This window comes from Bombus bifarius, unplaced genomic scaffold, assembly GCF_011952205.1.
Source record: "Bombus bifarius isolate JDL3187 unplaced genomic scaffold, Bbif_JDL3187 scf7180000009825, whole genome shotgun sequence".
Classification (NCBI taxonomy): domain Eukaryota; kingdom Metazoa; phylum Arthropoda; class Insecta; order Hymenoptera; family Apidae; genus Bombus; species Bombus bifarius.
The window spans coordinates 51,791-78,845 of NW_022885359.1; the positions used below are offsets into that span (position 1 = coordinate 51,791).

The 27,055-nt window shown below is 34.6% G+C and overlaps 1 protein-coding gene across 1 annotated transcript in view; it reads right to left on the reverse strand.

Moving 5' to 3' along the window:
- The window catches only part of LOC117215805, a 90,943-nt gene that overhangs the window by 8,635 nt on the left and 55,253 nt on the right, over nt 1–27,055 (reverse strand). Inside the window, exon 2 of the mRNA XM_033462281.1 lies at nt 78–341. Within this exon, the coding sequence (XP_033318172.1) occupies nt 78–341 (264 nt within the window). The remainder of the gene's footprint in view (nt 1–77; nt 342–27,055) is intronic.

The window sequence follows — 27,055 nt, forward strand, 5'->3', positions numbered from 1 at the left end:
GCAAAAGCCTCGTCGAGTACGCACGAACAATGATCGTTAAATCGAGCAAACGGGACAAATCGCGTTTCTCTACGAACCTCTTCGATTGTTCGCCTGTCCCAACAGCGTCACCTGTTTGCTGTCGCTCTTGTTCACGTCAACGTATATTCCATCAACGGAGAAATTACGGCCAGGAGGTCTCGAGCCTGGCATGAACCTGAAGAACTCAGCCCCGTCCTTGTACCATTTGACGGAATACAAATCCTCACCGCCCAGATCGTACTCGCATTTTAGTATCACCTTCTCCCATCTTGGGTCCGCCATCTTCGGCACATCTAGCCTTAGAAGCTGTATGGAGGCTCCTGGAAAAATAAAAGTTTCGTACACGTTGAGAATTTTTTAAAAAAGATGTTAGATTTCGTAATTGAGAATTTTAAGGTTTCACAGTGTAATTCCCGTAGGACGTGCGTGGAAAGAAGGGAAGGTCCTCAATTCGGAAATTCGAAAAATTATCCGATTTTGAAGATACGCAGAGCGTATGTACAATGGTTACGAAAGGTATGCACCATTGTATTTATTGTAGCATACATAATTAGGTTCAGGTATATTAAATTCCACGTCATTTGGTAGTACGTTCATATGTTTATAAAACATGGAGTTATTAATAGTACCTTCGTAAGACCGTAAACAATTAGGCAAATAATAGTAGTTTTATACGACTAGAAATAAATCGATACTGTGAAAATGATATGCAAGATTTGCTAAAATAATGCTTGGTGAATAAGTGTGTGTAGTTTTTGTAGCCATTGCAATTACGTCTTACAGAATTTTCTTTTACTGCTCGAATTCATTCCAAGTGATGATAATTAACTTATGTAAATTCGTCTATTTTTTTTATCTTACTTTGTAACTCGTTTTACGACATCAAGCGCCAATAAAGTTTTAACGGATATGCCGATATAAATTTTGAAAGTGGAGAAAAGTGATCGAATGTCTTCTCTTTGGTTCTCTTTAATATGGAGGAGTATTTTATGGGGATAGAAAGGTCGAAAGTTGGTGAAAGAAAGGCAGTAAATTTCAAAGCTCGAGAGTAAAAGAGAAATTGGTTTCCATTGATGTTTGGTTTTCCTTGTGGAACTATGTTTGAGACGAAGAGTATTTCATGGGAGGTGAAGGAAGAGCGGTGAGCTTTTATCGGTATCTTCTACCGGTTTCCTTTAAGGCGTAGAATGTAAATAGGAAAGATAAATCAATGCTTGTGAGTTCGATGATTTCGGAACGTTGGGAATAAAATTTTGCTGCAACGATTCCTTTTTCAGTGAAAATATTATGTATAAGGGAAAAATACTACGCTGTTATCTGCACGTCAAAGAGATTATTATTTTTTAAGTTAAAATTAGTTTGCACTTGCATTAGTTTTGTTTATGACGTGCATTTATTTCGTGTTGTCAATGTGTAACTCAAAGAATTAATAGACATTTAATGTTACCAGAATTAATCCATAAGAAAATTTAGTAGTTTATGTAGCACTCTAATTTATATAATTTTAATTACTTTCGTTCAGCAATATTTTCGTGATTCTACCAATCTCGTATCTTAACCAAAATTTAGTAATTGAAATTCACTCAATTACTAAACTTCATTCAATTCTCTATTAAATTTCGACATTTTGCATCTTGAACTGTGCGATTCATATATTTTACTGTCTTGTTCAAATCAGATACTTCAAAATATATACTTCACCTACGCATATGCCAGACATGCTAGCACTGAGTGCACGGATATCAAGAGAACAGAACTTCCTTCCAAGAAATGAGAACTTCGTAGAAGTTCCTTCATAGCAGTAGCATGTACTCCTAAGTACTATCAGGATTCTAAACACATTTAGTTTATAACAGGATTTTAACGAAAGTGGTATACTTTAAAGTACCTTCATTACATATAATGAGGTCAAAAGTATTATACAGGCAGAAGATGATCGTTTGTGCAAGAATGAATCAAAAGTATGGAATGAAATTATCTCATTTCAAGCTTCATTTCGGAGAAAATCGTCTTTGAAATTCTCAATTAACTTCATATTCTTAGTTTTTAATATCAAATTGGCAGATGAATCTGTATAGCACAATCCTAGCTACAATTGAAAAACAATTACAAATTTTTGGTAAATGGAGTAAATGCATTAGGCAGACAAAAGATTCACGCAATGGATTTCTCGAAAAAGAAATTTTGTACAAAAGGTTTTCATTTTACGCATTTAACATCCTTTCGCTCGAATAATCGGCGTTATTCTGATTAAGAGATCACCGGGCGGAGCTACAGAGAATATTTAAAGCGTTGAAAAAAAGCTAGTTCATTAACGAACGGCTGTGTGAAAGATGTAAATGCGACAGAATTTGTTCAGCTGGCTAGTCGTGTAAACAAACGACAAAAAGTTTACATTGAAAGCAGCTCGCCCCTAGTCGAACTTCGTTTATCGGTTGGCTGAGCGCAGAAAAAAATAGCAATTATCGGCGTAATGAGTGGGTGTTAAAAAAAAAGAAGCACAAAAATCGTGGAACTCCGAATCTCTACAAGGGAATAATTTTCTCTCGTCCTTCGATCGAGTGTTTAACGCGATTGCATTAATTTGTTTATCTCCCTGCTTCGCCGAGCAATCGTAGCGAATAGTCTGGCTAATTAAAAATATCCGATCGACGAGGTTCGTGTAATTATCGTCCTCCAAAAAGCAATCCAACAGGCTCCAAAATGGGTGTTGCTTGGAAATGGCGCCACGATATTCCATTTTGCAGCCGATTGTGCGATTTTAACGCATCGACATTTTTAGAATATCGTTTGCATACGTTTCCCAATTGGAGAAAATGGACGCTTGTTTGATTGCATAACATTCCTTTGACTTGATTTTACCGATATCGGGACTTACTGTACGACAACATCGCGGTAATTTCTACATTTACATAGCTCATTCGGATTTTGACATTACTCGAGATTTAAAGTTTAAAAGAAGTTATTTATTTTTCGGATCGTCCCTATTATATTCGGCTGGAAAGTATTTTTATTAATGACAGCAATTCGCGTAATGGGTGTGTGTGGAGGATAAATAAATGTTGATTATTCTAATGATTTCGTTTTTACGAAACTGGACTACCAGGATTTTTAATTGTAGAAATTCCTCTGCAACTCAAGTTGCTGAACTCCGAACTATGGGATAACCCTCTTCAATTTCACGTGAGCCATTTTATCGCCGTCCTCTAGGGACCGCCTAGAGAAGAATTCGGCGACCAGTGCCAAAAACGATATTCCTGGAGGCTGTAGCACTCGTTCCGCGTCAAATCGCGAGCCAGCTACGCGCCACTTAAAACAATAACCTAGTCTGTCGTTCACGTCCACACAGAGAGCGGGTGTAAAAAAAAGGAAGAAAAATGAAAAAAAGAGGGGGGAGTATGGAACGTGAAAAGTAATTCTGCAGTCGCGACGTGCGGCTAAAACCGTCAAAATGTGCGAGATCGTAAACGATTTCCAGATCGTACGAATTTGTCATGCGTTTGGCACGTGAGCCGAACCGCCAACGGATGCGATAAAACCGCGAGAACAAGCGGAATTACCTCGGCCCATGGTATGGAGGAGGCAATCGCGACGAAACGATTGCGTCAAAGGCGTCAAAGAACTGGTTCCCGGTATTAAGCAGGCGAATGGCCAGACTATTGTTCTTCTGCTTTTTTACTTTGAAAGTAATCGTATTTTACTTGGTATTCTGAAATGATTCTGTAGAAGTTCTCAGTTGGAAGTGTCGTTTTATTTTAAGAGCCCATTCGCATTTGAAGACGTAATTTTTGGATGGATCTTAGAATAAAAATTGATTACACGGTTGTAGGATTAATTTCTTCGAAAATTTAAATAATATTGGAATTCCTAAGAAGATTGCAGAAGTTGGTGACAAAGCCGCGATTGTTCTATGTAGCAATCGGGGATTGACGATAAATGAAAATAAATATTTTGAATATTTCTCGAAAAAGGAATTACAAATATAGAGAAAGGCTCTTCGTTACTGTAGTTACATTCACCAGGACATATACATAACGTTACACTTTACAGAATTCTGAAAATAAATCATTTCTAATGTATTATTAAAATATTTTGTATTCCCACCAACAGCAATTACATTACATTTTTAAATTTACGTTTTATCTACATCTGATTTACATTTGCAATCTAAACTATATCCACACGTTCAAATTAAAAATATGCTGTCAAAAGAAAAATATGCAGAATTATTTGAAAAAATTTATTCACCGCACGTTCACCTTTCATATACAGATATTGCATTCCCAAATTTTTCGCCGCACACATTTGTTCAACGGCTTAACCATGGTTGAAATCCATTCGCGCTTTCTGTTTGGCAATACCTCCAGCAATCCGTCAATTAACGGCATAAAGAAGTCGTCCAAAGGCAATAAAACGGCCGTAAAGCCGTGATTGTTCCATGCAGCAATCTCTCCAGTATTTCTGCAGTCTGTTGAATCTCTTATCGTGCGAGAAACTGTGCATTGTTAGAAATCTTTACTCTCTGTTTACGATCCGACGCGAATAGGCTTATAGTTTTATGGGCGAATCGTAAACGCAGAAATTTCTCAAGCATCGAATAACTATTGCCTGAGAAGCAAATTTATTTGCAGAAATTTCAACTTCTGGTCGATATTCTCAATTTTTCGAATCTATTTGTACGATACATCGCAATGTATCTGAGAAATGCGGTGAGTCTAATTTGTGGCAATATTTGTATGAAAGATGTTTTAATTTATAAAATTAGGAGCAATTTATATACGGGAAAAGAACACGACAAACTATTAAAAATTTCGATAGTTAATTATATATGACTAAATTCTATATTATTAAAACTGTTCATTCATTCAGTTTACGCGCAATATTAACGATATTTTCAAATATTTTGTGTAATATGTTCATAGTATATTCATAAAAGTATTCAATGAGTGTTTAAATATTCACAATGAGTGTGTGAGTGTTTTCACATTTTTGTAACAACATGTAAAAGAATTCTTGGAAATATGATTTGTTACTATACTGTGATCACTATCACAAATGACCTAAGATTACCGCACAGTACTGTACATCTGTCCTCTATTTAGAACGATGAACTCATAAAAATTTATTGTTACAAAAAGCTATATAACAGTTAAAGGAATTGAAAAGAAAAATTCTACCTGCGGCGAATCTTATGTTTGTGAAAGTTTTTGAAGATAAGTTAGGCTGACACATGGATTATTGCAAGGGATCAGGATAAAAGTTAAACACGAAGATGCATTTCCCCGGAATGGGCTAACTTCTGACTTTGTCAACTTTTCACGTCCACGGGAAAGGTTTACGAAGCGTTTCTAGTCAAGTGCACCACCTACACCGCAAGCTTTCAACGTTGATTTTAGAGAAAGTAAAGCTGAGCGCAACGTATTATACTTTGAATTTTTTAGAGTTTTTATCGTATCCTTCGTTAAAAATTTGATAACGAGACACTGTCCGCGAAGCATTTAATTTCCTACCATATTTAGCAAGATAATATAATCGTTTATTTTCGTTCAAGAAAAAAAAAAGAAACAAAGAACAGTAAAAACAATTGATATTCACATAAAAACAGTTTCGAAGCACGAGGAATAAAAATCAATAGCTGAAACAATTCAAATAACAAAAATATAAAGCAGCACAAGGGAATATTTTTTTAAAAGCACTAGGACAAAAGAGTGTTTTATCAGTTTGGTTGACGATATTTGAAGACAGTACGACACATAGCACATTTCGCTCTTGGCTCACACCGCCCGATTGTTTCCACAGTGTATTTTAAAGAAAATTGCGAATGCGACGGAATTGTAAATTCGAGGTGGTTTTTTAATCCGGCGTTATGAAAGTTTGAGGAGGTACTTTACATTCAGAAACGAGTTTCTTCTCTGGTCGGTTTTTACTGATTACGAGAACCGCGCTCGAAATAAAGCCAGACGTATTAAATATTTATCGCCGAAGAACTCCGGGCTTCGGTCGAAAAATAAATCGAACCCACGAGATATTATACGAATAGATTATGGAATTAATTTCATCCAGCGTAATAAACGAAGAAACCCCTTTCAACGTAAATTGGGGTATTCTTTCACGGATGATGATAGAAATTTTTGAGCCGAGTTGCAAAATTGTTTCGAGTTGCTTTATACTTCAGAACGATGACAGATGATAAAAATTTCTTTTATAGACTATAAAGTATCATGAAATCCTTTTTTTTAATATATATATCTTTCTTTGTTCTTTTCTTTTTTTTTTTTTAGGTGATGATTAAAATTGTTGAAAGAAGCCACGAAGTTCTCTTTTTTTAATTTTGAAGCTTTTTCTAGACATTTGATTTTTTTAATTCCATTTTTTTATTTCTTTATTGTACGCTAAATAGTGAAATAGATCACGAAAGTAGTATTTTAAATAAAATTTAAGCATTCATTTAAATATTAACTAAATCTGTTTCGAAACAAAATTATGTATTCAATATTTTCAAGTATATGATACGTAATTAAACAACATCAAGCACGTAGTGCAACATGTTGCATTTTATTCATCCTATCCTTAGTTCATTTCTTATATCTTGTAAAATTAACAGAACGTAATAAAAGAAAGAAAAATCGTTTCACAAAACAATAAGTAAATTCAAAGTGACAGACAGATTCCTTTTATTTCGCCATAGCGATTAATTTATCATGAGCTACTGAATCGACGAGGAGCAAATAAACAGAAAACTAGGGGAGCTGTACAAGAATGAATGGCCCGACGAGTTAGATTGCTTTCTACGAAACATTATGATCGAAGACCCAAGCGACCGGTTACTCATTGATGCGTTCCATTTGTAGCGACAGTTCTGCCTGGTAGTGGCCAATAAAGTGCCTATAGGTCTAGTTCTCGTTGGAAGATCGAATCTCTATTCTATATTTGATGAAAAAATGATAGTTTCTTGATGGAAATACTTTTATCTGTTTTCAATACAATTTTCCACAATTTCTATTTGTTACAAATGGAAATAAAAATATGGAATATTTTTGTACCTTTTACTTTCAGATCCATAAATAACGAAAGTATAAGGAAAGGAAACGTAAAAGTATCATAAAAGCATTTCCGACAATCGTCCAATCAATTCCAAAAAAACTTCTAGCAAACCCTCGATTCTCAAATTGCATCAATCTTTATTTTTATTCGATAAGTAACTAAACTTCTCTAGATGAAAGTAAAATACCATATATATTGGATATATATTAAATATATACTGAAGTAAAATACAATAAATACATCACACATAAATCTCTCATTTAATTCTCATATAAATCTTTCACTTAATTGAAAATAAATAGCTACAAAACTTTAAAACTATTTCACAAAAAGATCTACTACTGAACTTATCCTCTCCAAACGGAAACAAAAAATAGAGGAAGAGGAAAGTTACAAGAATCGTAAAAAGACCTCGACAATCGTTCAACGAATCCCTAGCAATTCTCTCTTCACGTTGTAATAGTTTTTCATCTTACTCAATAAATAACGAATCCCCTCTAAACAGAAGTAAAATACCAAAACAGAAACAGGAAAAGGATTAAAATATAACACACACATCTGCTCCATTCAACTCGCATAAAACACGTAAACGATACAAAATTAATCTAAATATAAAGTACTTCATTTGAAAAAGGTAGCTGCAAAATTATAGCTTGACTGAAACAATCGATTGATTGACTTCATCGAAAATCCTTTGTCGAACTCGTCCTTTCCAAATAAAGATGCAAAAGGAAGACGAGAAAACACGAAAGAGTCAAAAAATTGTCGACAATCGCTCGACGAACCCATATCCAAACAAACTGGAACAACCCTCGATCCGCAAACTGCAACAATTTTTCTCTTACCCAATAAGCGACAAACAGTCTGGCTCCGGATCCATAGACGTGACGGCTTTAGGGAACAATCTAACGAGGCATTTTGAATAATTCGTTGTCTTTTGAACGCTTTATGCCACAGTAAGCAACAGTTAAACCGTGGTAGAACGAAGGCCAGACCCCTTATAGTTAGGCTACGATTCGAACAGGGGTGGTTCCATTTAGAGTTTTCGAGTACCCTTCCTACTTCGTCGGGACCTACTCCACCCTCCTTTCTTCTCCGCCGCCTACCATTTTTTTCGTCTTTGTCTGGCGCAAACAGAAAAATACCGGCGACCGATTCTTTTGTTTCTGTTTCATTCGTGGGCCCGTCGCTCGTTGAGACAAGTTATTGCATTATGCAAGTCGAATCGTGAGTTCCTGGTGAATACGAGACACAATGCCAGAGTCTCTCTCTCTCTCTCTTTCGTTTTCCCAGTGAAGAGCTCCGGGATCTAGGGCGCAGTTAAAATTTTGATATGTTTCGATCCTGCTTTGTTTCCTTCCGTTTCTACGTTTCTTTCATTTTGCTTTCGTCCCACGTTGCTTTTCCACGATGTCTCACGGCGGTTCGTCGATTATTTTTCTGTGATTCAGAAAAGGATTTCAACTGAAGCGAAGGAATACGGTCGGAGTGAATGGATGCGTAGGTTTGTAGACGAGATTGAATTTTTCCGACGAACTTGCTGTTTTAAAAGGTTACTTTTTTCGGTGTTTATAATCTTGAAATCGCTGTCCGAAAAATTATTTTCTGCACGCTTAAAATCTCACGGTTACTATTTTAAAATATTACTTTTTTGAATGTTCATATCCTGGAGATAAAATGAAATTTCTATTCGAAAATTATCTTTGGCTTAATTACAGAAATTTATGGATATTTAAGATTTTCGTGAAAGTTGCGATCAACATTGTTTTAAGAATAAAAATGTTTTTTTACACATGATATTTAAGATACGTAGTTTATTTGATCCATATAGATTGGTTTGTGTAAACTGTTAATGCCATTGAAACGCATTCGTACGCTTTCATGATACAATGCGCCATGTAAAATTGCCATGTAAAGTCTTTATTAATTTAAACTGTTGATCCGTCGATTTTTCCATCGATCCAGTGTATTTTATCTTTGTCGTTGGCCGACGCGTCAATTGAAGCAATATCTTGATAGCAATTGCTACGCAGCACGCACTAAATCAGTCCTACAGGACGATTCAAAGAGCGCGATCGTCGCGATAATTACGTGGATTTTATTTAACTTTGCCTTCATTCAAAACTGGCTCTTTCATTTCGATTAATTCCTCCATCATACATGTTATTTCTATTATTCGATAGAAACAACCCAATCAAATTGTCGAAGTTCATACAATGACAAGAATTCTTAATCGTATCAAGTACCTATAATACATCCTGCATGAAATTAACAATGGGAAATAGTCTGACTCTAAGAAACCGTTCGAATCTCAAAGTAAACTCATTCAAATTTATTATAGGAGTTGAATAAAGTTGACGTTAAGTCGTTCGAAAAGCAGTTCTCCGTTCTTGAGTTGAGACACAGATCGTCATCGAGTTCGAGCACCCTCGGAGGGAGCAGACACAATGGCAATTAGAGACACGAACAACGAGGTCTTGAAGATCTGAGAAGGCAGTTTGTGCACAGTTATTTAGTATCATGACAGAGATGAAATTCCTACGAATTTCGTGAAACTTTCCGTGAAGAATATTTTAAGAAGATTCGGCTTGTTCATACAGTGTAAGACTATACAATTTTTAAAACTAACATGTACAATCTCTTTTTTGTGCATGATATTACACAAAACGAAATGATATAATAACACACAAATTTATATATTCCATAAAAATGAATTCCACATTAGCTTACAAACGCGATCGCAAAAAATATTCAAATCATCGGACGTAGAAATATGAACAGAAAGAATGTATTTTGCTAACTTCGTTTCTGACTTCGTGTTCTGGTTCTCAACAAGCCGTAAAACGCAAGAATCCTCAGGCTTTTCGCGACACTGTCGAGAATACCGAATCGATGATGTTGAACCAAGCGACCAACTACGTCGCTATTCAACCACCCCTTTCTTTATCTTATTTTTCTTCCCTTTATCCTTTCGCTCGTTTTTATCTTGACCCTTTCCATCCCTCTTGTACCTTCGATCTTGCTTTCGTCTCCTCCGTTAGCATCAAGATCGAGCTGAATAGGAGCGAGCTTTTCGCGAGCCAATTAAGCCAGCAATTAGTTTAATAATTAGCGGATTAATTAACATGCCACGCGACGAGGCGGAACGAGACGAGAGGACAATAGATGGAGCAGCTGAAAGCAGTGTTCCCAGTGAGTGTCTGTCACTGAACGACCACCGTTCGTTGCTTGCTTGATTAAGGACCTTTGACAACGTGTGCGTGTGCGTTCATGAGAGTAGAAGTCTCTGAAGACGGGATTGACAGACTTATTTCTATTAGGATCAAGGCTCGACTCTTGCGTCACTCTTTTTAAATAGATTCCAAAATGTTAAGATTGATAGATATAACGTGTATTTCGATGTGTGTACTAAAGGTGCTTATTATTGTCATTATTTTAAAAAATGTATAATGGAACAGCGGTAATAGCGATGGGATTGGGAATTGGAATTATTTTAGCTAGATGCGTGGTTAATGGATTTAACAATTTAACAAATTAACTGTCTCATTCCGTTTAGGAGAGCGAAAAATCTCGTTGGTATTGTCCTTTTGTGTCGTTTTGTTGTTTGGAATTATGTATATAACCGAATTGAGGAGAAAGTAAAATTACTTTGTATCAAATTATAGAAACTCGTATAATTTAGATAAGAGTATTATTACTTTGTCTCAAAGGATTACTAAAGGTATAAATTTCGAATTTAACTTTTACTATTCCAACGACCAACATTTCATAATCAAGAACAGTAACTACAATAATTCCGCGCGCATATAATAAAGATACCAAGATTCCCTACGCATTAAAAAAGTTTTTATAATCTACCTATTCTACATATATTGTAACGAAGTACTTCTGCATAAAACATGGAGATAAAAATTTCACATTTATCACTCTCCATCCATCCCCCATGCAATACGATTATAAGATGTCCCTTTACATATAAAATATATACGTGAAATCAATTGCCTTCAACGCATAAAAACATAACATAACAAATCCAGTTTTAATTTTCAAACTTTTATTACCACCTTCTTGTCTTTCATAAAAGTAATTTCCTTCTAAAAATGAAAAAGAAAATAAAGAAGAATTTGAACTCACGATCTCAAGTTTCCGCTACAACGTTTTCTTTCTCATCTCCAACGGAATAACTCCTAACAAAACATAAAGAGAAACGAGAATGTACACGAGCAAAATCGGTATTTATCCCTAAGAAATTACAAAGGTCGATAGCAACGCGTTTAAATATGGCGTAAAGAAATGTACCAGGCAATTAGTGGTTTCCCATTTTCCGTGGTGGCGTCGCGACGAGAAAAACAGCCCCTCGAAAGAATAAAAAGAAGAGAAGCAAATACACGAGAGAAATCATTATTTATCGATAAAAAATTACAAGAATCCATGGCAATATGTTCGGACATCGTGTTAAAATAAAATCTATCGAGCAATTAGTCGTCTCCCATTTTTCCCGGCGATGCCGCGACAAAAATACTTCGGCCATTTTTCTGCGAGCAACAGTTTTCCAGCACTGACATCCTCGGTGTTCCCAACTGGCTACGACAGCCTATCGCGTACCGGCCGTTCTCTCGTTAATCGCGTTATTTGTCCATTAATTAAGCGCGCAATAAATTCGACAGGCAACCGGTAGGCTTTATTGGAAACGCCTTGTGTCCTGTTTATTTCGCACGTTTACCCATTGACTTGTGCCGTGTTGTTACTTGATTCAAGATTCTTCCTTCTTCTTTTCCTTCCTCTTTTTTCCTATAATTCTTCTACTTCTTTTTTCTCTCCTCTTTATTTTTCATATCTTGCTGCTTTCTTTTGCGCGATCGTTCCACTAGCAACCGGATAAATTCCTGGTTAAATCGAGCGATACGTAAAAAAAAAAAACGACAGGTTATATGCAATCTAAAAATTATTTTTTGAATTACACAGATTGTCTCACATATTGCGTGTTTTGAAATGTAAAATAATTTCTGAGTAAAATTATTATTTTATATCCAGTTCGCTTGTAAAACGTATCAATCTTCTATCCTCTCAAATACGTTCACACATTCTCAATCAAGTTCCAACTAAACCAAATCAAACATATACATCTTACTCAGTCGATATTATCTCCTCATTAAAAACAACTCTTTCAATTACCAAAATCGAAGCTTCCGAATGAAAATCATATTTTCTCCAAAGAGATGTCTGGAAGAAATCCGTTCATTCTTATTATTGTTTTATTTATTTCAGATTGTTTCTTGAACTGTACGTTATATTACATGTTCTCAAACAGCTTCGAACTAACCCAAATAAAGCGTACTTTCGCTACAAAAAATGTTCTTTCAATTACCAAAATTGAAACTTCCGGATGTAGATGGCACTTTTCTCAAAGAAATATTTGGAAGAATTCCCTTGGTCGAGCCATTAATTAGCAATGGCAACGGAACAGAGGGACTCGTGTCTCGTGGACGCGGGAAGATTAGTGGGAATTGCTGTAAATTTCTGGACTACTTGTGGGAAGGGCTGTAGGGAGCAGTATACGAGATGTGGGCGGGTCGGGATGTCAAGTGGCTGGCCGTCGTAAGTCGTGGCTCGTCGCCGTGAAGACGACGCTCCCTCGTCGTCGTTGCTGCGGTCGTCACCGTTTACGACGTCTATATACGACGTCGTTTTAAAACCGAGCCATATACGCGTGCCATTTAACGACGCGTCCTCGTATTCCGTTTTCCGGCGAGCAGTCGGCTGCGAACGCGCGGCTTAAATCGCGAGCTAACGAGCTCGCGAGCGTTTCTTCAGCGAAGGCCCCACCCTCTCCTCCGTAGCCGGCGTCAACGTTCTCATTTGTGGCATCGCTAATTGAACGTGAACGTGGTATTCATCGTTTTTCGTTGACAGGGATCCTCCACTTTGGTAATATTTTGTTCTCTGTGTTTAGACGAGCCTGTAACCGAATGCATCATCTGACTATTTTGAGGTTTTTTCGGGTAGGCGGACGCGCTTCGAAGCGGAATTTCTCCAGTGACAAGAAACTACTTTGCATCTCAGAGTCGTAGAAAATTGTTATCATCGGGAAGAATAATGAATTTGATATCGGAAAATATGTCATTTTTTTAAAAGGTAGACTCAATACACTAGCTCTGGGACTCAGATATTATTTTTTAGAACGTTTTGCACGAGATTTTTGGTAGATTAATTTAATGCTTTTTAGTATTGGTTTTGTAGATCACGTAATTTGAATCGTATCTCATCAACTCGATAAATTGAAAAGCAAATACAAGTTATGGTGTTGCAGATTTTATTCGTTAAAATTTACCTCAGAATTTATGATTATTTACAACATCCTATCGCAAAAAATAGACTTATGTAATAACTAACTTAAGTTCTAATTCATGAGAATGTAACAACTAATACTTCTCATAACACGCGGAAATAATATTCAGTTCCGTATTCCATCTTCCTCAACTAAATATTCCCAATTACAAACGTTGTCCTCTGTTCCCAAATACGAGTATTCACCCAGCTGTTTCATTAATACATATATAAGTTCGTTTATGAAAATTATGTTAAACATTCTCGTAGATCGTGGATTCCATTGTGAGAAATACAATACATACTCTCTTCTTGAAATACGATATTTCATTCTACACATACGGAAGAGTTACAGAGTAAAGCATTGTTTCCCAATTTAATACATCCGAATAAACATTATGATAATAACAATATCACAGCTACCTAAAAAAATGAATATAAAAGGAAATTCAGAAGCTTATAGTAAGCAGCGGAGCTTATTATGCAGCGAAGAAAGTTCCATTGTAACCTCGAAGAATTCACAATTTCTTAACTCGCCTAACGAGCAATAGCAACTCGCTGTCGTTCTATTCTGATTGCATTTGAAACTAGTTGTAACAGTAGCAAAGGGAAGCTGCTTGAAGGAGGAAATTGAGTCTTTCTTGGCTGCTTGTCGCCAGAAAATCCGCCACGACGTATTATACGTTGCGCCTTGAAATTTTCACGGTACATTCCCTTTCTGAAAGTCGTCGAACACTACGTCAAATTCCTTTGGCGGTGTGTCACAAACCGGGAATGAAAAAGTATCGAGTACGTATATATATATTAACGTGATTATGGTAAACTGTCCAATGAATCGCTTATTTGTCAATTCTGTTAATTCCATAAAATAAATAACAGAGAAAATTCCTGAAATTGTATAAGTATCAATCAAGTGTTCTTGCACCAAAATTTTAGAAATTTTATAAAATAGGGTTAATCAATTCGGTTCAAATAACAAATACTACGAAAAAGCTAATGACACGAATGCCAAAACTGATAATAACAGCGGCTGACAATTACATTAAATACATGTAGACGAAAACAACTGAGAAGAATTTTATTTTAATGTTGAATTATTAAAAGGGGTTTTTTAATAATTTCAATAATTTTAATAATTTTTAATAATAATGTCTCAGTATTAGCCAATTCTTTTAAAAATCTTGTAACAGTCATTATATTTGTTACAAAGCCGGAAAAGTTTAAATAATCTGAAGTAGGATAATCTGATACTCTATATCACAAAAAAAGTAACTAAGGCACGTGATGAGGTAGAGTCGTCGTACGTAAATGGAAGATAGTCAACTTTGAGAAATCTTCATTAATTTTTATGATTTCTCGTAATGACTTTCAACGTTTCATAAAATGATTCACATAGACACAAGAAACTGGCGAAATGCACTTGAATGTATTATATTTATGTTCCACAAAGATACAATAAATATTAACCTCGACACTTAGAAACTTTGACTTCATAAAAAGATACTTAACTTCATCGCAATAAAAAGAAAATATATTTCTCCGTTAAATTAATATTCTACGTCACTTCATATTCTCTTCACAGAGGGTAATATTCTCTAAACGACGAAGCAAATAAATAACTGTTCCACAACAGGCCTCCATCTATAGGAACCTTTCGTTGGCCTCGTTGATTAGTGCTTATTAAAAACGATTAGTTTTCAAACGATAGTTGACTCGAACCATCCAAGAGAGTAGAATGTCAGCCGTAATCGTGAGGGTAAACTAGCAACATTAATTTTATCCAATTTCGGTCGTACGAGCTGCTCGTTCATTGGCCGATCTACTCGGGATAGGTTGTAACAAGACGTACAACTCGAACGGAAGTGCGTGGTCGTAAAAGCAAATGTGACGCTGCGCGACGACGAATAATTCTGTTAAGACGAGTTTGAGAAGCTTGCTCGTCGTTGAAATCAATTTATAGTAATTATTCGTTTACTTTCGTGGAAAAAGTTACAGAGATTATATTAACGAGACTAATGATCCTCTTTTTTTTCGTAGAATAAGTTAGAAAAACTTATATTGACGAGATTATGAAGTAGGATAACGGAGAAATATCTCTTTTTTCTATTGTAATGAAGTTAAGTACTTTTTATGAAGCAAAAGTTTCCAAATGTAAGTCGCACGTATATTGTACGTTTCGATGGCGTATAAAATTAATATTTACCGTTATAAGAAATTTGTCAAACATTTTTTTAAATCTTATATCTTCGTAACTCAAACACGTTCTTAATTTTATAATTAATTTATTATAATTATATTATTTTGTATAATTAATTTTTGTTACTGCATAATTCTATCATAGACTAACGTTAATTTCATTCTTTATTGTAACTTCATCAGTAAAGTTCTGATTCTGCTAGTGAGCGAGTTTAAATTCTAATACCTGCATTTTACTGTAATACGTTTTAAAAACGTGCAAGCTTAATAGTGAAACAACAATAACTCTTAATCCTTAAGTTTTATTATATCTACCTGAATTCTAATAATTCGAAAGAAATTTTAAGACGATACTGATATATGTACGAGATTGGAAGAGAATATAATGACATAAATTGATATCAACGATAAAGCGATATATTGGAAGGATATTTCAATAATGAGGCATAAAGTCGCGAACACTCGAGAACTCTGTGGAAGGTCGGATTTCGCAAAAGGAAGCAGCTACCAAGCTCAATTTAACTTTATTTTATCTGAAAGTAGCTTTCGTATTTATTCTCTTATCCCATTGTTCGATTTTTCATTAATTTAATCTCTTATGATTATCGTAAGATAGAATGTAATAATATACACATAAGTGCTAACTAAACTATAACACACTTCTTTTTTATCACGTATTCTCCATTTAAGTCTGTAAAAATGGAAATGCTAAAATTGTCTATAGCGTTCAAGTGAAATGCATATTCTCTATCAGAGAAATCCTCCACTTCATCCAACAATTCTATTTAATCTTCCCATCAAGCATTCAAACTCGAGACCAATCTAACTTCAAACCAAAATCAACGCAAAAACGAAGCTTTTCGGAACGTATATATGCATGGATATATCTTATGAATGAACAACAATCTCTTTTTTCAATCTTCCCACCCATCCTTCCAATCAGAGATCCAAACTTAACAGCCATAACGCTTGAAACCGAAAAATCGATCTAAAAGTAAAACTTCTTGACACGTATATATATGTATCTTATAAAGCAACAGACCTTTCTTTCCAACAATTCCATCTAACCTTCCAATTAAAGGTGTAAGCTCAACAGCAATGATGCTTGAAAGCAAAAGATCAGCCCAGAAATGATTTTTGAAACGCAGATATCTTAAATTTCAGATATCGTAGATATCTTACAAAGTAACAATCCTCGTGGTATAAGCCTTTGGAACGTCGAAATTATAATCCGCGAATCTGAATAACGGCACGAGATATGAATATTCGATAGATATCAGCATGTGTTATCGATGTCCCAATATACTACTTTATATATCGGTTCGCGCATACTCTGCTCCTGTTAATATACCTTGAACATTATATCGAGCCCTCCTGGGTGTCATGACTGTGTCACTATAAATGATAATAGGACCTCCGCTGCGGAGTAATAGTACGTACCCTTAACGTAAGTTAATACATATTACATAGTATGTTATGTGCATGACGTTATAACGACTAGCAAACCGTGATGTATGAAAATAATGCTCGGCACGAGGGTGTGCGCGTTTGAATTTCATAAGTTCAGAGGGCGTGGAGGGGGTTAAAACGCAGCACGGTTCAGATGAGAGGGTGGTTCGAGGGCCAGATTTCGAAATCTCCACTCCTTCGTCGATTTATTAATCCTTCGTGGCTTTCAGCCGCGCACCATGCTTTTCCAAGCCTGCGCACTCATGACCATTATTTGATCCCGCAAATATTTCGTTCGTTTACGAATATAATTTACTTGCGGATTAATTTTCGTCTATTGGAAACTTTGTAATATGGATCATGCTGATTTCCTGATTTTAGTATTTACTGTGATTTACTGTTTAAAATTTTATTACTTACCGTTTTAGTATTTGCTTTTCGTTACTTAACATGTGTTTCTCTACTTATTATTCTACTATTTCATGTTATTTTATATACGATGGGATTCCGTTTATTCAAACTATGTTTAGCCGAATCAATGCCGTCAGAATCAGAATTTCCGATTTACTAAACTCGTTGAGCTCTTGCGCGAACCAACTGCCGTGGTATACCGCTCATTCGAACTCACGACATTCGTAGAAACAATCGCAACACGTTTGAAGGACAGTGGACGTTTTTCCTTAAACTCGTTGGTCCACTGTCTATGAATTTAAATAGATCAGTGTAAAACCAGTTATACAAACATCAGCTCCTATTATACGAACGAAAAAGAAATAGCGCAAAGAGTTAATGAATTCCTATTGTCCGAATCGTTTTGTTCCCCGAACGATTTAGATAAATAAAGTCCAATTTTATTATTTGCTATCCTCTACTTTGATGTATAGGTATTATATCTTTCTATTTAATTAACAGTAATATAGCGATAATATTATTAATGTATGAAATTATTACTTTACCACTTTAATATCTACGATTTTATATAATTTCTTAGTGATCTGAAGATAGAACAGTTCATTGATGCTCAAATTTTTCAATAGCGTTAGCAGGCAGATCTGAATCTGTAGAAAGAGTCTTTCGTCGACATAAATTGTTATTGTGACAGTTTTGAGTGATAAAAAAAGAATTGATTTACTGGGCCAGCTGTTATCACCTGGCTTGAACGCTCGTGTTCATAAAAGAACTCGAAACATACAATGTGATAAAAAAAGAACGATAAAACATAAACAGACTGTGAAAAAAATGTATTTGAAACTAACCGTTTATAACGCGCTGCATATATCACTGAAAGAGACATACGTATGAAGACCAGATTTTTTTATATTGAGTTTTTAATATTAACGTCAGTTGATGGCTGAAGGGAAATACATACTACGAATAGCATAAAATTTTACTAACACAGAGTACAGTTTTAAGAGGCATAAAATTTGATCAATATAGAATTCAATAGCATTGAAAATTTGTTAATTAATAGTCCTTTAAATACAAATAAGTTTAATATATTCAAGTACGTCAAATTCAAAAATTTCTCGTCTAAAAAAAAAAAAAAAAATATAACTAATCCTGTTCTGCTCTACAGTTTTTATGTTTCTACAATTCATAAAAGGAATCAGCGTCTTCGTATAATACGATCGCAGAATTTGATTCATTGAGATAATATGAAAATCGTCGTTATTTATCGTAATGGCATTACGAGAGGGTGGACATAAATCCTCCGCCTGTATTGCGAGGATTTTTCGCCGGGAATAAATTCGAATGTAATCAGTTTGCGTTTTCACAAGGAAATCTTTGGCGAGCAACAACAAAGGCAGCCATTTATGCAAAAATTCAGGTCGCCAGTTCGAGCATGTTCTGTCGATGCATCCTCGATTGTTATATCGTAAATAAATTTCAATGTATTATCGATCGCGCACGTAAAGATCGCATGTAGGGAACAGGATAAAAAGAAAACGACAAAACGATTGAAATGCCTGTTCTGCTCTCCTAGCAACAAAACCGTATATATCTTTGTTCTCCATTTTCTATGAAATTGTATCCACAGAATCCATCGAAAGAAAATATAATAGCTATATTTATCTGACAGTGAAAAAGCGAGCTTTTGATCTTGTCCCAAAAGATTGAAATGTTTAAAATCTAACTAATTCTCTCCTACGTTCAGCTTGTATAAGCTGATGTTCATTCAAGCTTATATTTATATATATATATATATATATATATATATATATATATATATATATATATGTCTAAAGAAATAGTATGTTTCGTTTTTCGAATATTTTAACAAGTATTTTAGTTTGGATATTTAATATATTTCTAAAGAATCTTTTACCTGTTTATTTTTCAGATTTAAGTCTACTTGCCGACTTATTAGGTATTCGGGTCATTTCATGTCAAATCGATCACTCTTTGACGTGGATGTCGGGGATTTTCTTTTTAAATAAAATATGACGTAGCAAAAAATATTGCTAGAACGCGTCAAACCTTCTACATTTGAACGAAGAATAAAGATAAAAAATAAAAAATTGAATTCAACAGCGTTTTTATAACAGTTTCTAAAAATTGTAAAATTCGAAACTCTTTATATTTTTAAATAAATTCGAAGCTAGCGAAGTGATGATTTAAACCATCCTTTAATATCACGCCCACTATATCATATTTTATTTTGAATAAAAATCTCTAACTTGATGTAAAAGGTTGCCATGAAAAGTAGTTTTAAATATTTGAAGATTTCTTTTCTTTTTAATCGTTTACAAGTATTTGATTTCTAGGGAAATTAGAAGTAAATTAGAAAATGTAGCAAGTAAAATCTCTTATAAAAAGGAAATAATTTTACTATAATAATGCTATATTCTTAAATTTCTCCTATATTTTTAATTTTCCACATAGTCGAATCTTTTCATACTCATAAAGTCGTATCTTTTAAGTAAAACTTTCTTTACAGTCTTATCCCCCCATACGTCCTGTAACTTTGAAATATGTTTACTTTTTATTTGCATCTTCTTAATTACATATACTAGTTTTATATAAAAATGAAGATAAATTCCACAAAGAAAATATTTCACGTATTTCTTCATCCATAAAATTAATAACCATCAGTTTCTTTTTAAAACACCTAATTTCTTACTTCAAAACTCTAGAACCTTTTAAATTTCTTTCTTCATAAAGTCAATCATTTCCACTTGATGAAACTTAAAATAATCTTAAAGGCAGAAGGAAAAACAGCACAAAATACAGTAAACTCCGATAAGTTTCATAAAATCAATTCTGATCGCGTAGATAATCATAGGGTTGCTATTCTAACGAAGGCGATTTCGCCACAGGCAAGTTTCGTTTGTTCTTTGGGCGATAATATAATTTTAGGACACGGGCAAACTTGTCGACGTTACTGGCCACTGCACACGGTTCACCAGAGTATACTATCGCATCGGATATTCACTACTTACTGGTATATTTACGCGAATCCGCGTTTACTCCAGTTGCGATAAAGTTTGATAGAATGCCAGTTAACATACGCACGTCTGATCACAGATCCATTTCGCTAGCTGTGCCGCGTTCATGTGTGTCTCGTACAAATCGAACTCTCGAATGTTTCGTTGGAATCGAATTTTGTTCGATTAATACGCGCGGCAATCGATATGACTTATGAAAAAATAAAATATATCACAAAGGTAATTCGATAAAATCTCGACTATTATGGAGTGTTTAATATTTATTTGTTACAGATATGTATTCTTCGTCGTAATATGGATCCTTTCAGTTTGTTCTAATCTTGTCTAGTAATAAAAAATAAATGATCTGAGAGAATGTAGAACAATATAAGTTTGAAAGAATAAAAGGAAATAAGAAGAAAACGGGGGAAAATTGTATAAATTATAATCCTGGTTAAAGCGTAGAATTTGATACTGAGAAAACAAAGACCGTGTAAGGGAAAATGAAAAGAAAAGAAAAATAAATAGAAAGGCTCTTAGAAAATAAAGAAAAGGGTTGAAGATATCGAATTTAATAAAGCAAGAATATGTACATACAACTTTATTTTTAAAAGGGTATAATAAAAGACGATGAAAATAAATACGGAATGAAAAAAAAATAGAAAGAAAATAAATTTAAAAGAGATCCTTAGAAAACAATAATATGGGATAAGAAAATATAGGATCGAAGAGTAAAATGACAGTTAATTGTTATGTGAAAACATTTAATACTAAAATGACACATATTAAATATTTTAAGGACTTTCAAAGACCAATTACATATCGGTAAAATTAAAATCTACTTATATCTTTTCACGATAAAATCGATTCATTTCCTCAATCACAAATATATAAACATTTAAGTCTCTTATCTCGTTCCACCCAGTGTATTTTATAACGAAACAATACAATTCTATAAGGAGACACGAATAATATTGATACCGTCCTGAAAATAGTTTCATCCGAAGAGAGAACTTTTTGATGCGTCGTAAGTCTCGCAATTTCTTTGCGAAAGAGCATCTATATTGTACCAAGGACGCCCTTTTAATGAGCCACCCCGTACCCGGCCTGAGTTACACAATCTGTTCCGAACAGTTTTCCCAAGAACCCCTCGAAGTATAACGAGGAAATGCTCGATCGACTTGTCTTGCAAACTCGCTGCAAGACTGCTTTCATACGATGAGAAACTAACCCTTAATTTTTCTAATTTCTTTGTCTTCGTTTTATATCTTGTGGATCATTTATATTTCGAGTAGTCGCGAGTATTTTCTCTCGAAACAAAGAGGCCAAATCTGCTTAAAACATTTTTTCCTTATTTTACTGTGAATGATAAAAGAAAGAGAAAGGAAGGAAATGCGATGAAAAATATTTTGACAAACAATGCGCACACATTGTACGTGTATTTCCTTCCCATGCAAAAATATCGGCACCGAGAAAAGAAGAGCGAATAAGGAAAAATCGAAGGCGATAATTTCCATTCGTTGAAATGAGAAAGAAAGTGGATATTAAGATCGTTTCACAATTTTTCTAGTGTTTCTATTAGCGAGCCCTCGGACTATCAATACATATTGTCGATATTTCAAGGTTCAAAAGGAAAAAGAAAATATGTATTATCAAAGGAATATTGTCAATATTTAGCAACGAACCGCATTTTCGTTGAGGACTTTGAAATATTGACAATACCATAATTGATTGACTGGGGACACTCTTACAAGCCTGACATGGAATTATAGCGAAGTATTTTGGGTAGATATTACGGATTTTTATGCATTTATGGGAAGTTTATAGAAGCACAAAATGCGTATAATATGTATGCAAAAATATGTGACACGATAGCCAAGTGTTTCGTGCATCTGATCAATTTTTAACATCGATTTCCTACAAAACAAAGCTTCGGACGAGAAAGTTCCACATCACTCTTGTTACATATGTAGGTATTACTATTAGTAGTATTATTAATTGGTTCAGAAGTTCGAAATTCACGGATTATTCTCAGATTTCCGTGCACTTTTTCTGTTCCCTATGACTCTGAGATAATATATGAGTCTAATCGATATTCTGTGCTCCCAATTCAAACACACCAAACAATTAACTCCACGTTTAATAACAAAACCAATTAGCACTCCATGAAAAACATTCCCTATCTCTGTAACGATAACGCTGCAATAACATTATCTCCCATAAAGTAAGGATTTCACATGAAAAATCGTGAGATTACGAGGAAATCACGATCGAAAGGTGCGCGATGCATAAAATCGCAAAGCATTTTTAATTCGATTTTAATGAGAGAGAAGGACAGAGAGTAGTCTCGATAATTGATTCTCAAGAGTCGTGCGTCCACTGGCTACTCGCCACGCCTACGTTGCGTTTTCTTTTTCGGAGTAATTCACAGCTGGTTCGTTGGTCGAACCGAACGGTGCTGATATTCTAGCCACGGGTTATGCATTAATTCGGAAATGTTCTCGCGAGAGGAATAAGGAATGCCGTCGGTGCTATTCTCGTATCAGCCGCTCTTTGGCCACGCTCGGATAATTACTTACGAGAGTTTACCCAACTATGAACAATCCTTTGCTTCGTGACCATTCCGGCGGAGCCCAATGGCGGGCTTGTAGATAGTGAAATACAGATTTTGTTCTTTAGTAGGTAGTGGTGGTAGCGTTTTCGCGTTGATAGTGTTTTCTCGCTTGATCGAAGTTCTGTTAATAAATAATTTTTGTAGATTCAATACTTGTCTGGTTTTCTTTATCTGGCTTTCTCTATATTGTAAAACATTGCTTATATACTTTAGATAGATTCGTATAAAAAATGAGAATCACAGATTCATGGATCGAGCAAGGAGGTATGGAGTTAAATGATTTTGTAAGAAGTACTGGGGTAGTAAAATAAGTTGTTATTCAAGTTGAAATTTTAAAGTTGAGACTAGAACTTGTAATCTTTCGTGGGAATAGAGATTCATGTCAGTAGATTTTGATTTGATGTAACGTTAACTAGTGTAATAGCAATTAGTTCGATGGAACTCATCAAGTTTTTCAGATTTATATTTATGAAATTATATAAATTTTGGTCAAACAGAATAAATAACGTTTATTCATAGAACAGAAATTTTGCAATCGATAAGCCGAAACATTTCCCAACCAATTTCCAATCATCTAAAAATCCCGAACTTCTCAAGTACTTCTAGACACTTATACACTGTGCTGCTAACAGTACATACATGATGGTCCACCATGTTGCATAATTGCATCTACACGTCCTTGTTTGAGTAATCAAACACAGCCACTATAGAGATAACTTTGGATTGAAACGATGGCAAACTGAAACGCCGTCACCGGTCCACAGTCTACAGAAACTTGAAGGTGCTCGTACTGTGGTACCTATCTTTAACAGTTCCTTTGAGACTAATCGCTTTTGCATGTATATATGCATGACGAGTCGTAGGTAATGGAAAGCTATTATGGCATGTGAGAAGAAGGGAAACGTAGAAAGAGTGGAAAGAATGTTCATGGAAATAGTTGAAACGTTTAACTTCTTCGAAGAATTTTCTGTGTTACATTATCGTTTGGATATTTTGAATCTCGTGCATTTTGTTCGGACTCAATATCGGTAGTCGGTTATAAAGACGAGCGCGTATGGAGAGATTGAATTGTATTTGATTTAGTTTTTTCTCTTTTGTTTTACACATTATTATATATTTATAAATATATATATATATTTAGTCATAAATAATATATTTGTAAAACAATTATAGCATACATTGCTTCTTGATGTTTACCCCGAAAGTTTAGATTTGAGAGTATTTATTTGATAAAGCTTGTTATTTGTGTAATCAAGAGCAGCCGACAAGAGCAACAGTCTGGTCGCATAATTTCAACGAAATAATTGATTTGGAATTCGGGAAATGATACACATAGAATTGATGCAAATCTCTTAATTATAGTAGTGTTTATAAATAAACGAAATTGTCTTGCATTTTTCTGTATTTTAGGAATCCCATAAACGGGATGATATGTATACATTTAATTCTGTTTCTAAAAAAATCTTTTTAAGATACAATTTAGAAACGCGATCTAATTCTCCTTTTCTGATTCTCACGATTTATTTTGATCTAACGTGGTTTAAATAATACTTTACTAAAATTGCTACTACCGACTTTAATCCTTTGCGTTTACAGATTTTCTGTTGTACTGTTATTTCATGTTTCAAGCGATGAAAATAATTTAATATCAGTGTTGGCTAAAAGAACTCGTCCATTGTGAAAAAGTGAATTAAATTTACTTTTTCTCTCCGAAGAATAATTGTCTTTACATGTATACCTACAATTATTTCTGTATCTTCATACAATATGAAATGTACTTCACTGAATAAAAATAAAATAAGGATGTAATTAAAGATACGCTGTTTGTACTGAATTTTCACTTAAAAAGTCACGTTTGCATTTTCTTATATTCACTGTTATGCGTTTTTTCGGGATTCTATCGTAAAAATAAAATTAAGTATATTTGCATAGAATTAAAATTAGAGGATCCAAGGAAATTAGGAGATTATTTTAACATGTAACATAATACTGACAAAAGGGAAAATAGTAAACTATCAGAGAAGTGAATTGGGATAGATTCCCAGAGCTATCCACGCAACCACTAGCTATCGATTTGCCCTAATTGTGGTAACAGAAACGTCATGAAACGTTTTACAACAATGATCTCCCAACGAAAGCGTAATGAAACATGAAACATTACTACAGAAGTAATTATGTTATAATTGTTTCTGCCTGATTGTCTTTCTTTCAAAGAAATCACGTGGCACAATAAATCCTCCCTATTATTCGACGTCGAACGTGAATGTAAAAGCATAAAGGACGAGCATTTTTCGCATAATAAAATAAAGGAAAAAAGGAAGTATGATAAACGCGAATCACTGTTTTAGTAGAAAATTTTTATTTATTTCATAAGAAAAATGCGCAATTATCACGATTCTTTCCATTGTGCCTCAATAAATGACGACTACGAGATCAAAGACCTTCATTTTCTATTTCACATTCATTCGTTGATTGCGACTCTTTTAATTTTACCATGAAATCGCAGTCTGATCAATTAAAACACACGGTAGAATTTGCAATAAAATTACAACTATATCATTGATATTATTTCATTCGTACTTCAATAATAATCAAAAACTAGTTTAACATGAAAAGAATTTCGGAAAAATTATTTGAGGAATTACTCAAATCAAATATGTAAAATTTCCAAGCTAAGCTATCCCTTATAACATTCAATAACTGAAGCACATCTTTATTTAATTTCCACGCCCTTATTTATGTCCATAAAAATATAAACCCGCATAAAGATTCGCAGCCTAATTATCACATAGCCTCCATGCCTGTCAAACAATCCCAAAAATCAACAATCAACGGCACACATCGTGTATCTCACCCCTTACAAACCTGTAATTAACAAGAGATCTCGCGAACGGTGCAATGTTCATAACGAAACCAAGAGATAATTCGATCGTATCAAGCAAACCAGGTTAACGGCTAATTAATTTCGTGTTATTGCTCGACTCGACGCAATTAACGTACACACGAGCCATGTATACCACGTAATTTTAATTGTGAAATTTATTTTACCGCCGAACGCGTTCCAGCGGTTGGCTCAATTATAGTATTAGTTAATCGACTCCGGTATCGGTGTCACGAAAGTGGATTAGCCGCGTTTAGCGATCTGTTCGAGCTCGATAGCCGGTTACAACCTAGCTCCACTTGATTCGGCATCCGCCGACGGAAATTGATCGAAAGTTTCGCCGTTTGATTGGCGTCGTTCGATGTTTCGTTGAACTTTATGATGAATTACGAGCGTCGTTGAACGGACGTAGCAGCGGAATTGCGGCTGATAACTCGATTATACGACGTAGGTTTAAAGAGAAGGAGAGCGCGTGTGTCACGTGTAACAGATCGTTCAGTACACTGTGGCGGATACACGAAAGTTTAAAATTCGTTACACTATGGATTTTAGTAACTTTTATACTAAAAGGTGTTCACCATATTGGTAACAGCCGTCTGTTCCGCGGTATAGATAAGATATATATGTATTCGTTCATTGCACTTATTAAATAGAAATACATTTTGTAAAATTCTGCGGTCTCTCTATATTCCTTATTTTATAAACTTTCTTTTATTCGTCACTGTAAGTATTCGAACATTGTGCAGTATGAGATATGACGAGACGAATTGTGAAAATTTATTACAATGTTACTGAAAAATTTAAGAATCGTTAGTTTGCTTAACAAATAGACAGAGCAACAATGTATCTTAATACTTATAATATACAGGGTGGTTGGTAACTGGTGGTACAAGCGGAAAGGGGGTGATTCTACGCGAAAAAAGAAGTCGAAAATATCGAATAAAAATTTTTCGTTTGAGGCTTTGTTTTCGAGAAAATCGACTTTGAATTTTCGCTCGGTACGCGTGCACTTTATCACGTCTAGTTATAACGGATCTCACTGTAGATCGTTGTCTCGATGGAAAAATTTAAAAAAAAAAAATAAAAAAAATTGTTATT